Below are 13,441 nucleotides of genomic sequence, written 5' to 3'. Positions count from 1 at the left end.
GAATGGTTTTCCAGTTATTATACTGGGGTATCTATAAGCTAAAAATTAAGATGAGTAGGAGGAACAGAGGAAGAGAGTTGTCGCTGAATATAGCTATGGATGGTATTGCAAACCCTGCCTCTACTGGGATAGAGGAAGTAAAATAAATACAAATGTGACTTGATGTCATCCAAACAACGTATAGCAGGTCCAACGCCATACTACACAGATGGTAATGGGTCTTAAACCCAATCATATTGTCCCTAAGAAGGGCAAAGTTAAATTGAAAACAGACAATGATAGGCGATAGAAATAAAGTACATTTATTTACCAATATTTTTTTCAAACAAAATGAACAAGCTTCAATATTTCAAATTTATTGTCCAATTTATATGTATGTATATATGTATGTATGTATGTATGTATGTATGTATGTATGTATGTATGTATGTATGTATGTATGCATGCATGCATGCATGCATGCATGTATGTATTATGTATGTATGTATTATGTATGTATGTATGTATGTATGTATGTATGTATGTATGTATGTATGTATGTATGTATGTGCAACGTACCTACATTCTCTATGTATGTATGATTATATAAGACAAGCTAACCCCGTGTCAATCTATATCATTAAAATATTTTTAACATGCACATTTGTGAAACAATTATTTCTTGGGTTCTCAGCGATTGTTTTTCATGAAGACAGTTGAGTTATGTATAAAGTGTATAATCGTTATGTTATATGAATATCGCCACTTGCTTGTGTATAATCTTTGATACATGTAAGGCAATGCACAGGAAATTAGTGTTTGAATATATAAGTGTTTGAATGTCTATTCAAACTCAAATTCCAATCCCGTAGTTTTGTAATATTGGTCTAAATATTCGCTCTGTGCAACGGTGAAATGATCTTTCCAGCCACCGACTATCCCTGTAAACAGTAAAATTGTAGATACGAATCTTTGGTTATACTCATAAATGTGAATATGGGAAGCTTGATAAGTGCGGCCCTTTTTATTATTGCTATGTTTCTCATCGTAGCATTTTATGTATGTATGTATGTGTGTATGTATGTATGTATGTATGTATGTATGTATGTATGTATGTACGTATGCGCATGCATATTTGTGTGTGTATATATATATATATATATATATATATATATATATATATATATATATATATATATATATATATATATATAGTTTTTTTTATATAACGCTTTCCCACTTTCTAATCTTGCCCTACCCAATCGGGGTTTTTTATTATTTTGCTGAAATTGAAGAAATCAAGGTTAGATCGGTCGTACCGTGAGAAACAGAATAAAAGAGCCGCCCTAATCAGACAATACAACGGTAATATTCGTTGATTTTAGGGAACAAGCAGAATTTTTACAGGGACTCAGAAAAAAATAGGTAGGTATGAAAAAGTTTCGGGATGGGAAGGGGCCTTTAAAATTATGTTGGTCCGAAAGGGAGGGATTTGAAATAGTTCACTCTTGATTTGTGGCACTTTGAACCGAAAATAAACTTCAGCCACAGTCGTTTACTTTCAATGTACATTTGCAAACTTTTGTCTTTTCCACGATTAGCAATCGTGGTGATGTCGCTGTCACAAGATAGCTTAGGCCTAACAAAAAACTATTGTGTGGTTCCGATTACACTCAATTTTAGAACAGGTTGGTAGGTCGATTTTCTAATTTATTTTTTATATATTTTTTTTTTCATATGTGAGTGTCCAGTTCAGGTAGAGATATGTTTTCCATTGTTTTCCATATGGTCTGTGTTATTGGCTTCTTCTCAACGCGATGTACAGCCATCACGGATTGGAAGAACAGTTTTATATTGTCTTGTTAAGTTGGTGTAAGTTTCAGCATCCACTATTTCTTGCGAGAGGTATCAATTTTCGCGATTTTATTATTTGTTTTTTAGAATACTTACAAGAAAGTTTAGGGTTGGCGTGAAAAACTAGGTGAGGTCGGGTACCCGGAACCAAACAATTTTTCTTGTAAGGCATTATATCAAATGTTACAAAAGCATTTTAGTTTGTGTCTATCTTAGTTTCCCTATAGCTGTGAAGAGTTCTGTAGTAATATCAAGACGTTACCAAGTATTACTGACCTTTCCTGACAAACATTGATTCTTTGCTTCCGTAGCCATCTATGGTGGTAACATCATCACGTGCCAATGGATCATTCTTCATTTTGTCAAAGGTAGAGAATTCAGCAATTTTATCAAGAACTTCAGGAGAAAATTTCTTACCGAGAAAGTCTGCAACGGTTTCAACAGTGGCCCTCAAATCCTACAAAATAAACCGACATTTACACTCTTTTTGAGTAAAACATATAATTTCACTATTTTTATCAAAGACTTGTTTGTTTCGATTTTTAGTGAATAATGTTCATGAAGTGCATGCATTGAGAGGGGAGTTATTTTCCTTAAGCCATGCAATCAAGGTACCGGCTGTAATTATTTGTAACAAGACACTGAAGTCGAAGAAAAGAACTTAGTAGTATAGGATAACCTAAAATGTCGTAGATACACCTTTATCGACACATCCCCAGATGCATCCCGGTTAAATTTCAGCCTAAGCTGCTCAGTAGTTTTGGAATGATAGATTTGTGGCCAAAGTATACATTTTCAGAACTGATTTGCATGAATCCAATAACGGGATCATCATGTCATGAACCATTCTTAATATAGACACCCCTAAGAACGTTCCCACCCACGTAGTTTTGGAGTTTGACCAAAAAGACACATTTTTAAACCTAATTTGCACATCATTGATGGGGTCACCATGTCATGAATAATTCTTAATCTAAACACCCCTGAGAATATTTCAGTCCAATCTGCTCAGTAGTTTTTGAATGAATAATTTTGGCCAAAAAAAAACCCAAACATTTTTAAACATAATTTGCTTGTCACTGCTGTGATTATTATGCCAACAACAATTCTTTATCTAAACACCCTGACGTTCCCACCAAATTCTGACCAATCTGCCCTGTAGCTTTTGAGTTTAAGTTTTATGACCAAAATTCTAATTTTTTTGACCCATATCAGACTGGCTGTAAGATCATTTTGATTTGTACAATTTCCCAACGAGACACCCGAGGTAATACACCCACCAAATATCATGGCAATCTGTCCAGCTATATTTGACTTTAAGTTGTTTACACACACACATACATACATACATACATACATACATACATACATACATACATACATACATACATACATACACACACACATAAACACACACATCCAGACAGACACTTTTCCATGCATACGCCACTACTGAACCAGTTGGGCTACCAACATCAAACAAAATTCAGTTGCCATGCCGACATATCATAGAAGGTGATCGTAGAACGAGCAACTTTGTTGCTTACATCACTCCCACCTTTTTCACGTCTTCATATTTCAAAAACAACACGTTTTGTTGATGCCGTCTCTTCCACCATTCAAGAACATGATTTCCCCACAGACCATGGTCTTCTTCTGTGAAAAAAAAACAACAGAGAAAGCTGTATCTTGAACTTACAGTTAATTAAAGTCTGTGTAACGACATACTTCAACAACAAGTGAATTCAACTCCCTCTATTGGTCAGACATCATCTATAGCTGACGCTCAAGTGTGTAACTTAAGTTTGTTTGTATACGCCAAATCATCAGTAGGGATTAATTGATGGGCCACTTCCAGGTGCAGTCAACGAAGCTGTTCTAGCAAAAAGCTGTTCTTACGCAATTTTTAAAATGGACTGGCTTTTTTTCGATTGTTAGCTGGAGGAGAGCAAACAAGGAAGATATGGAGGAGCAGGGAGTGATGTTATACTATAAATATAAAGCCGAAATGCCGGCATTGTAAGGCCCCCTGCCGATCAAGAGCTTGAAATAGCTAGTAACATAACCGAGTGATAAATTTCAGGTGTACTGCTTGACAGGCGTCGTAACTATTACATAGGCAAGTTTTATGATGTCTGTAGGGTAACGCACACAGCATACATCAAAATGAATTGTTGGTACACTGGAAATTTAAAGTACAAACGTTTTACTGGTGGGAGTGGATAAACCATTCACACGTTTGGGTGGGCACTGGGCTGTCACTTGAAACCCAATAAGGGGGAGGGAGGACACCTTCACCACCAGTGCAGTGAGGGGGGTTACATAAGAATAATGTGCTTGGGGCGAATCTAATAAACACGTATTTTTCACCTGCACTTCAATTGATAGAGTGACAATTTGCTTCAATGACAGTCTTATGTATTGCTAGATTTCCTATTTAAGACAATTTGGATTTGTTTTTTGTGAGTTTTTTTTGCTGCTTCAGTTCAAGCCTAGATTAACAATGAAATTCAACCAACCGAATAGTTTGCCAGCCACAAACTTTTTCAGGAACGTTCCAAATCCATCAGATTCTTCTGGGGAAATAGCACCAAATTTCGACAGCATGGTATAATACGAAACCGATATGTCCTTCGGATTGCGAGCCAGATATACAGTCTAAAAAATAGATTAATATCAAAACGTCAGATAGTTATAATTATGATATTACACACACACACACACACACACACACACACACACACACACACACACACACACAAATATATATATATATATATATATATATATATATATATATATATATATATATATATATATATATATATATATATATATATATATATATAGTTTTGGTAGTACTGGAACTCTTTCTTGGGTGTAACTCGGAGTTTCACGCATATTGCGATCATCAGACACTGATCGCAATATGCGTGAAACTCCGAGTTACACCCAAGAAAGAGTTCCAGTACTACCAAAACTATTACGCTCTGCCACTGCGGTATAGAGCACTGTCTTATAGCAGATTGATACTCACCGAGTTATATATATATATATATATATATATATATATATATATATATATATATATATATATATATATATATATATATATATATATATATATATATATACAAGTCTTATTTATTTGTTATACAGTGTCATATTTACGATGATCAGTTGTTCTTACTTTAGTGAACCCATTTCAGGAGGGTAAGTTAAACATGGAAGCGCTGGTGAGTGACACCAGTCCCTTGGGATGATATTAGTAACAGGGAAAATACAAGGTTTTTATTTTCCCATTTTCCTTTCTAAATTTTGAAATGAGTGACAAATTCAAATCATTCAAATATTTTGAGACAAACAAATCCCCAAGGAGATGGTGCCAGTCTAGCAATCGCATAAAGTTTATATCAGGTGAGATCATGAAATGACTCTCCAGAACCCAAAGTTTATGAAAATATCTTCATTTCCTGGATTGCTATTCCCTTTAACTTTCAAGACATGGAAATAAATCTTACCTTTGGTTGTTTCTCATAGAACTGAGTGGGTAGGTTGTCATATTTATAATGAGTGGTGAAAAAGCGAGGCGAGTCCATGTCGTCGGGCGTGAAGTGTTCACCGTATCGACATTTTTTCACATGAAAATGTTCAGATTGGTCTTTCTCCTCGATTAGCGTCATTTCAAGAAGTGGTCCTCTTTCAGTCATAGGAATGATATCATTGGTATTGCCATTATGTAGAGCCAGTGTAATGACCTGGGTCAACCAATGGGTGCCTACAAAACAAAAACAAAACATGCCATCCCGAGAATACTACTAGAATCAGGGGTATACCGTTTTTCATAATTATATATATATATATATATATATATATATATATATATATATATAGTTTTGATAGTTCTGGAACTCTTTCTTGGTCGTAACTTGGAGCTTCACGCATAGTGCGATCATAAGACAGTGGCTGAGTAGGCAGTGAGTTGATAGTTCATGTGATAGAAGGCGACAGCTCACATTTCAACCTAGTCTGTAAGGTACGCAGTGACGGGACGCCCTCTAACATCAGGCAACTCCTAACACCTGTGAGAGGAGGCCGGTGAGGGCGACACGTCACGACGTATCTTACAGTCTAATTTCAGCCGTGAGTACCCTAACCCGGCCCAGGTCACAGGCACTTGTTTACCGAGATATGTTTCTAATTACAATTAAAAAAATAGATAATACTGAGATAGTTTATAATAGTATATGAAATAATATATGAAAGGGGTAAATAACACGGGTTTCTAGGATCGCGTACTTAAAGTCCATACATCGCGAAATATACACATTTTTTCTATCTACCTTTTATGCAGATTACATTACATAACCCAAGCCTTACCCCTTACGGCTTTGCCTTCCGTCAATATATGACTGAACAATCGGTGTTTGAATTGTAACAAGGACGTGATTTATCTGAATTAGTTAATGGGAAACTCAATTAAAACTTACATGTACGTTAGCTTTTCGAAGCTTGGAAATATTACCTCAAAGGCTATGAATAACCTAAACATTGCCTTAATAGAAGCAAAAAACTACAGATCTACCAGGGGAAACCCCAAGGACTCCCTCACCTCATGCATTCAACAAACAATCAGATGCACCATCAACCTGTCATAATGGTATTAAACTTTTCTTAAATATTTCCACGCTATTCTAAATTGAGATGATAGTCTTTTAAAGATGTAAAATGTTTGCCAAGATAATCTAAAATTGCCTTAATCTCCCCTACCAATGATACTACCATTAGATGTGCTGACCTTTACTAAAATGATGCCATTTAACTTTTTAAGAAAATATTTCAACCCTATGTAAGTTATAACGCTGAATTAGCCGACCAACTAGTTTCTTCTCAAACCATCTCTTCTACAAGGTACCGTACCGACTTGGACTGGGTTGAGTAGAACTCACAACCAAACATACCTATCTGGTTCATCGAACGCCAAGCTAACCACTTGGTTGATTTTATTACATGACCAATCTCCGTCTCCACTTCTCCTCTCCAGATGGGCTAAAAACCCAAAGTTTACACAAAATCTCTATTCTTAGACTATGACGTATTCTTAAGTGTTATGAAAGACATCATCTGAGATCTAATACCCAATCACCTACTCTAGATTAATAATACAAGTTCATATCTCAAAGACCATAAAATAGTCACGTCATAATAAAACTTGTTGACAGTTCAATCGTAGCTGTACAAACAATTCCGAAATAGCGATGTTGAGACGTCAAGGACCTATGTTGTTACGCAACGGAATGTTAAATGCTTTTTGACTTCTATTTAGAGTTCGTGATGAAAATTACAAAAACATCGTGAATGGATATAACGTAGATCTGTGACCCGTAACACTCTTCCCCCTACCTCTTACTGACATCATGCTATCAATCTATATTTACAAAAATATTTCAACCCTATGTAGTCGCTTTTTACATGTTGGTGCTGTCTTGTAAAGCTTGGAAATTATTTTCTGAAAATGTCTGAATAGTCTCAAATTTGACTTTTCAGAGTTAAAAATCTCCTTTTGGAGTATATTTACCCAGAGTAGTCAATAATTATGATGGTGCTAGTGCTATCCAAGGATTGCAAGACAGTCAAGCAGTCCACATGGAGTCGCAAATCAAAAAATACCTGTCATGTGATACGGGGGTCAGTGACTTGTACGTCAGATACGGGGGTCAGTGACTTTTTGTCGGCCCGATTTAAGAATCCACTCCCCCCCCCCCAGGCTGGAGAAACTGACCGGTCCCTTAATATTACACATTGGGTTAAAGTGCGTAGATAAGAGCACATTTTGGTGTTGTATCACACAGTTCAGTTTGAAATTGGACTGAGCAGATTTCAAGTTCACGGAGTTATTTCAACTGCGACTGTGCAGTTTATCGATATTTTAACCTTTTGGAGTTTCCGGATTGTTAAATGTGGAAGCTAGGAAGGTGACGGAATGTAAATTTTCAATTTGTTGCAGAGTTTATAATTTGCAGTGTATGGAATTACCCGATCCTAGAAACCCGTGTTATTTTACCCTTTCATATTATCGATAGTCCATTGGATTCAGAAATATATCTCGGGAAACAGGTGCATGTGCCCCGGGTACCATATTCACAAATTATTATGTGGAGTCATGATGGGCGAATGGTTAGCGTGACCAGCTTTGAATCTACAGGTTGCAGGTTCGAGCCCCGTCGCTGCCTGCTGTTTGTCTCTGAGTGGCTAAAGTCCTTGGGCAAGATTTGAACCACGACTGTGCCTCAGTCAACCCAGCTGTATAATTGGGGACCTGGTAGGATGTAGGTTGCAATGTGAAGGCTTTAATCCTATCGCTTCCTTGCTGAATCCCGCGTCAGAGATGGGCGACCAGGCTTGCCTCTGTCGGTGTCTGCCGTGTTGTAGAGGTCGTAGTGAGTGCGCATGCGCATATTTGCTTTCAAACCAAAACCGTTATAGGTAACCGGGTCAAATACTCACGTTTGAACATCGACCTTACTGGTTTGAACGGAGACTAGGGGGTCGAATACCATTTATTTAGATATCGTATCACAGCAGTTTATTGCGTACAGGTTTGCCAGTGACTAACCGCTGTTTAGAAAAGTTACAGTAAGTGGTATAATATAAGTAACCTTTAAAAAGGAAACAAAAATGCAAAGAAATACGCAAAAGTTGCAGACCACGTCCCTTTAAACGGCTGCAATGGATTGTATGCTCCCCGGGGGGTTGAGGAAGACTAAAGGGCCGTTGTGCCGTTCTGATCCGAGCCAGAGGTAATTGTAAAGCGCTTTGAGCACGGAGTGGGAAAGCGCTATATAAGAACCCAACATTCGTCAACATTATACTCACCAATAATACGTCTGGCAGAAACTCACCTGACTTTGGATATGTGATTAAAAACACATCATCCTGTCGTACTTGGAACTTCTTGACCCTTTCCTTTGGAAATGGCTCTAAGGTTGGACGATCTCTATTGTTTTCCATAGGGAATACCAACTACAAAAAGATTAGCAAGTACGTTTGTTGTGCGGTATATCGTACATCAACTATCTCTCTCGAATTTATGCACCCAGTTCACGTTGCCCTTGGCTTTAATTAACAGCTCAAATTGATATTGAACAATGACTTTACCCATAGACCCTGTGGAGGGTCTATACTTTACCTCACACAACAAAACACAAGCTGATTGGTTGATGAAGACAATACTATCCAAATACATGGCGTTAGTTGTCTGAGATTCTTATCAAACAAAACCGATTATAATTAGATATCTAGACTGTAAGATACGTCGTGACGTTTCGCCCTCACCGGCCTCCTCTTGGGTTGGCCGATAGAACGTTTCTTTGTTTTAAAGGACCTTGTCACCGTCAACGACATTTCCTTTAGCTATGAGACAAGGCGCAGACTGATTTTTGTTAGACACATCACTTCCTTCATATGTAATGACACCCCAAATTAGCACGATTTGCGGTATATAAAGTATCCAGGGATCGAACATGCAAACATAAAATTTCCTTTGAACAAACAGAACAATGAGATCATTTCTAATTTGCAATAATTTCTAACATTGAATTATGCGATAACTATCATCATTTACTGTCGTCATGTAGAGAAAAACTAAAATTAAAGTTTCTAAAAGTACTTTCGATCCAGGTGAGGGGGTAAAAGGGGGCAACGGGACGTGGGAGGGCAAAAGGACGGGGTGGGGCAACGAGCCTGCTTCCAGGATAAAATGTAGCAATGCTTTATCGAGCCTGACGATGAAATAAAGGTAGCAGTGTTATTTAAATTTTTGTCAAGCCAGATATGGTGAAACTTGTAGCATATTAGTAACATTTTTTTGAAGCAGACTACTGTCTCAGGTAATACTGTATCCCATTGCAACAGATTTGTGTTACGTTGGTCCTTTATGTTGCGTCACGTTTGTTGATCTCCATAACAAAGTTTACTAAAGAGATCACGATATGACACTTCATACAGCGGTATATGCTGTCACGTTCTAAATACCACAGTAAGCCTTCCAAGTGTTATATATAGGCTCCATTTACATGATCTTGAAACTTTCTTTGATATTTTTTCTACTCAAGAATGAAAAAGCTTTTACCAGCGATAAGGTTGAACCTTGGATTTGCAGTTGAAGACATTTCTGTGTTTGCCAATTCACAAGTAAGTTAGTTGCTTTTATTACTGAGTAATAGCCACGACCACTATCATAGTCTGGGGTAAGAGCCTGATTTGTAATCACATACACTAAGAGGGTTTATATAAGGTGCAAAGGTCGTAGTCCATTGTGTATACTGAATCCGGTAACTGTTGTATGGCTTTAACTATATACTTTGATGGTTCAAAAATATGGCCAACAACGACGTTATGGGACATTTAGGTACCATGCCACAAATTTTAGACAAGATATTAATTGTCATTATTAAGACTCCGTCCTATAAAGAGTATGCCCTTGGTTAATCTATAAAAAAAAATCTTTTAGAAAATCCTTGCAATTATTCATCCGTTTATTTATTCAAAATTACTCTATGGAGGGAGTAGTACAAAAATGATAGAAATGGCATATACAGATATATACTGACGATTCTGAAACAATGTCCATGGTTGCAGGGGAATGTGTGGTTTAACGTGAATATGAGAAAAATAACTAGGGAATCGTTGAATGGCGAGAGAACTCGTCATCGGATACTGTGTGCATGTTATCATGGATACTAATATGGTGGGCTTTGGATATTAAACTTCAAATTACATTCAGCGACCACAGACACTTATGTCTCGAGAGTTTCAGGCTATGATAAAATATCGACAATATTCATGTATATGGTTGAAGGGGGTAAAATCTCGTAGGTCCACACACCGTTTATATGTACTCGGATATGTACTTGCTTGTCTGTGATGTATGGACTTGTGCAATCCCAGAAACCCGTGCTATTTTACCCCCTTCGCATATTATCGTCCAAATACGTCACTATTATCGTAATTTTATCACTTTCTGAAACATATCTCGGGACACAAGAGTCTTGTGTTAGCGACCTATGCTATCAGTAGGCATGTCTTTCAAGTAATGATGTTTAGATGGGAGCACCTCGTGACCAACAAGGCCATTCTTGTCAAAACTCGTAAACATAGGTCTCGTGGTCTGAGATATTGTTGAATATTTAATAACCTGGCTCACTAGATATACACTGCCTGAAATAAATCATAATGCAAATGACTATTCCGATAAAATTATTGTCCTCATATTCTTCAGAAAACATGTTCAAAAACTGTCGCCGAAAAGGACGTTACTTTGCTGATAGACAAATAATGCTTATAATCAGCTTTCTCGATCATTACGAAAACGCATTGAAAACTCACACACATTACATTAGGCTAACATCGATTCAATTTGCTCTCTCGAGTCTACAGTCCTCTCTGAATTCACGCTCAATAAGATTGGTCTTGAAAAACGCGGTAAGGGCTGGTATTTATCGTTCCGTTCCTATGAATTAACTTAACAAGACACTCGTGTTATTCTTTCGTTTTTACTATCTTTTCAGTGGCCATTCCATTACATCATATTCATCATTTATCGAAGTGTGATGGCGCTGTACTACTTCGGCTGGCTTATCTATATTATGGTGATTCAGATTCCTGACTTTGGTGCCGAATTCTTCGTCTACATGACGAACTGGGGATACATCGTTCTAAATGTGTATCTCCTTCTTGCTGCGATTTCTACAATTCATCATCACGTTAGTCGTCGAACATCACAGAATGGAAGGTTAAACCGTAAGTTTATTCTTGTAGAATGTATACTGTCGCGTTTTCTTTTGCTAATATATTTCTTTCAAATTCTGTTACAGTCACACAGATTGCATGTACAAGGAAAAATCTCCTAGTACAACTCCTACCTAGAGCCAAGACGGTGTTATACCATCACTTGTATATAATATATAATCTATTTTGGTTCTGTTAACAACACCGAATCCCAATCCAGGTGTTTTCATGCCAAGTCATAGGGGTGCCTCATATCGATACAGTGATGTATCTTTTATTAACACAAACGGTCCCTAAAGTATGAGCCCTAGCCTTAGAAATGACAGGCATAGAAAGCACTTCGTACACTCATGCCGAAATTAAGACTACACATACATACCGATGACTTTGCATCATGCATGATCAAATTAAAATCAGAGTCAACTCTATTCCTCTAATACTTAGTAACACTAACTTGATATTCAATTCCTTTACTCGTTTTCTTTACTGTAGTTGATCATGACACGAATGGACTGTCTACTGCAGATAGCAGGAGCTCATCAAAGACCCCCTGGCAGTTCAAGTTATCATGGGTGTTTTTCACCATGTCTTCTCTACTCGCACCAGTCGTTACGATATTATACTGGGGCGCCCTCCACGCTCCAGGGACTGGAGTCAGCTACCTCGATTTCCAGATCCACGCGATGAACTCTATCGCCATAGCCTTGGAGTTTGCACTTGCTGCTACACCAATAAGATATTTACACATAGTATACGCGGGAATATTTGGAGTTTTTTACGTCATCATTAGTGTAATATTTTGGGCAACAGGGGGTACAAATTTCTACGACGGGGGTAACTACGTTTACCCTATTCTAGATTATGGCGAAAAACCATGGATTGCCGTGGCAACTATTACGGTATCCATCGTTATTGGAATGGTTTTCCAGTTATTATACTGGGGTATCTATAAGCTAAAGATAAAGATCAGTAGGAGGAACAGAGGAAGAGAGTTGTCGCTGAATATAGCTATGGATGGTATTGCAAACCCTGCCTCTACTGGGATAGAGGAAGTAAAATAAATACAAATGTGACGACGTCATCCAACGACACGAAGAACAGGATGTCGTTAAATTTGTGTAAAAAGTTTAACGTTTGTTTTCAACTTCATCATTTAGTCTAGCTGCTAGACCCTTAAGCAATTCTGCTAACTTTACTAAAGTGACTACAGGTTGCAGAGTGCCAAATGCGCTATCGAGACTTATAGCTGTGTATATATGTACGCCATTGACAGACTTAGTTTCGACTAGCGAAGACCGACACCTTTAATGCAATTTAATTTCGATGTATATGATAATGGTATTACAGAGTTGCGCTTAGGTGATGTCCATATAAACCCTGTAATAACTTAGTGTAAACATAGACGATTTTCTACCCCCCCCCCACAAACACACACACTATCTAAAGTTAAAACGCTCAAAATCCCAAAATACAGGTGTGCACTATAAGATCATCTCCTGAAATAAAATGCTAAATTGCAATGGTCTGAACCACTATGGAGTTTGAATGTCCCGTCTCTTAAACACTACCAGAGAGAGACATGGCCCTATAGCTACCGTGGGTGTATGAACGTCAGATATCAACATCAACATAATATTTGTAGCCTTATGTCGAATCTACGGTAACCAGAGTAATATGTATACCACATACAAGGAAACAATTTAAATTAAATCAAATCAAATCAAATTAAATTAAATTAAATTAAATCAAATTAAATTAAATTAAATTAAATTAAATTAAATTAAATTAAATTAAAAAATCAAATAAACATGCTTATACA

At 37.2% G+C, this 13,441-nt stretch overlaps 1 protein-coding gene across 1 annotated transcript; it reads right to left on the bottom strand.

Annotated features, from left to right (window-relative positions):
- Positions 1-822: 822 nt before the first annotated feature.
- LOC144449357 (sulfotransferase 1E1-like) lies at positions 823-9,237 on the bottom strand. The gene is made up of 7 exons (XM_078139884.1): positions 9,169-9,237; positions 8,736-8,856; positions 5,355-5,611; positions 4,353-4,491; positions 3,392-3,489; positions 2,110-2,290; positions 823-920 (listed from the first exon to the last, which is right to left on the bottom strand). Exons 1-7 carry the CDS (start codon positions 9,235-9,237, stop codon positions 823-825), a joined length of 963 nt encoding a protein of 320 aa, XP_077996010.1.
- Between the last annotated feature and the right edge of the window lie 4,204 nt (positions 9,238-13,441).

The sequence above is a fragment of the Glandiceps talaboti genome, chromosome 18 (genome assembly GCF_964340395.1).
Source record: "Glandiceps talaboti chromosome 18, keGlaTala1.1, whole genome shotgun sequence".
Classification (NCBI taxonomy): Eukaryota; Metazoa; Hemichordata; class Enteropneusta; family Spengelidae; genus Glandiceps; species Glandiceps talaboti.
The sequence above is the reverse complement of the archived record's forward strand: the minus strand, read 5'-3'. Positions and strand labels throughout refer to the sequence as shown.

Bases quoted from the DNA above. Each gene is read 5' to 3' on its own strand.
- LOC144449357 (XM_078139884.1), bottom strand. From the start codon at position 9,237: ATGTCGTTGACGGTGACAAGGTCCTTTAAAACAAAGAAACGTTCTATC. The intron at 8,857-9,168 runs GTGAGGGCGAAA...ATCTTTTTGTAG, and splicing joins GCCAACCCAAGAGGAGGCCG to TTGGTATTCCCTATGGAAAA. The intron at 5,612-8,735 runs GTGAGTTTCTGC...TTTGTTTTGTAG, and splicing joins AATCACATATCCAAAGTCAG to GCACCCATTGGTTGACCCAG.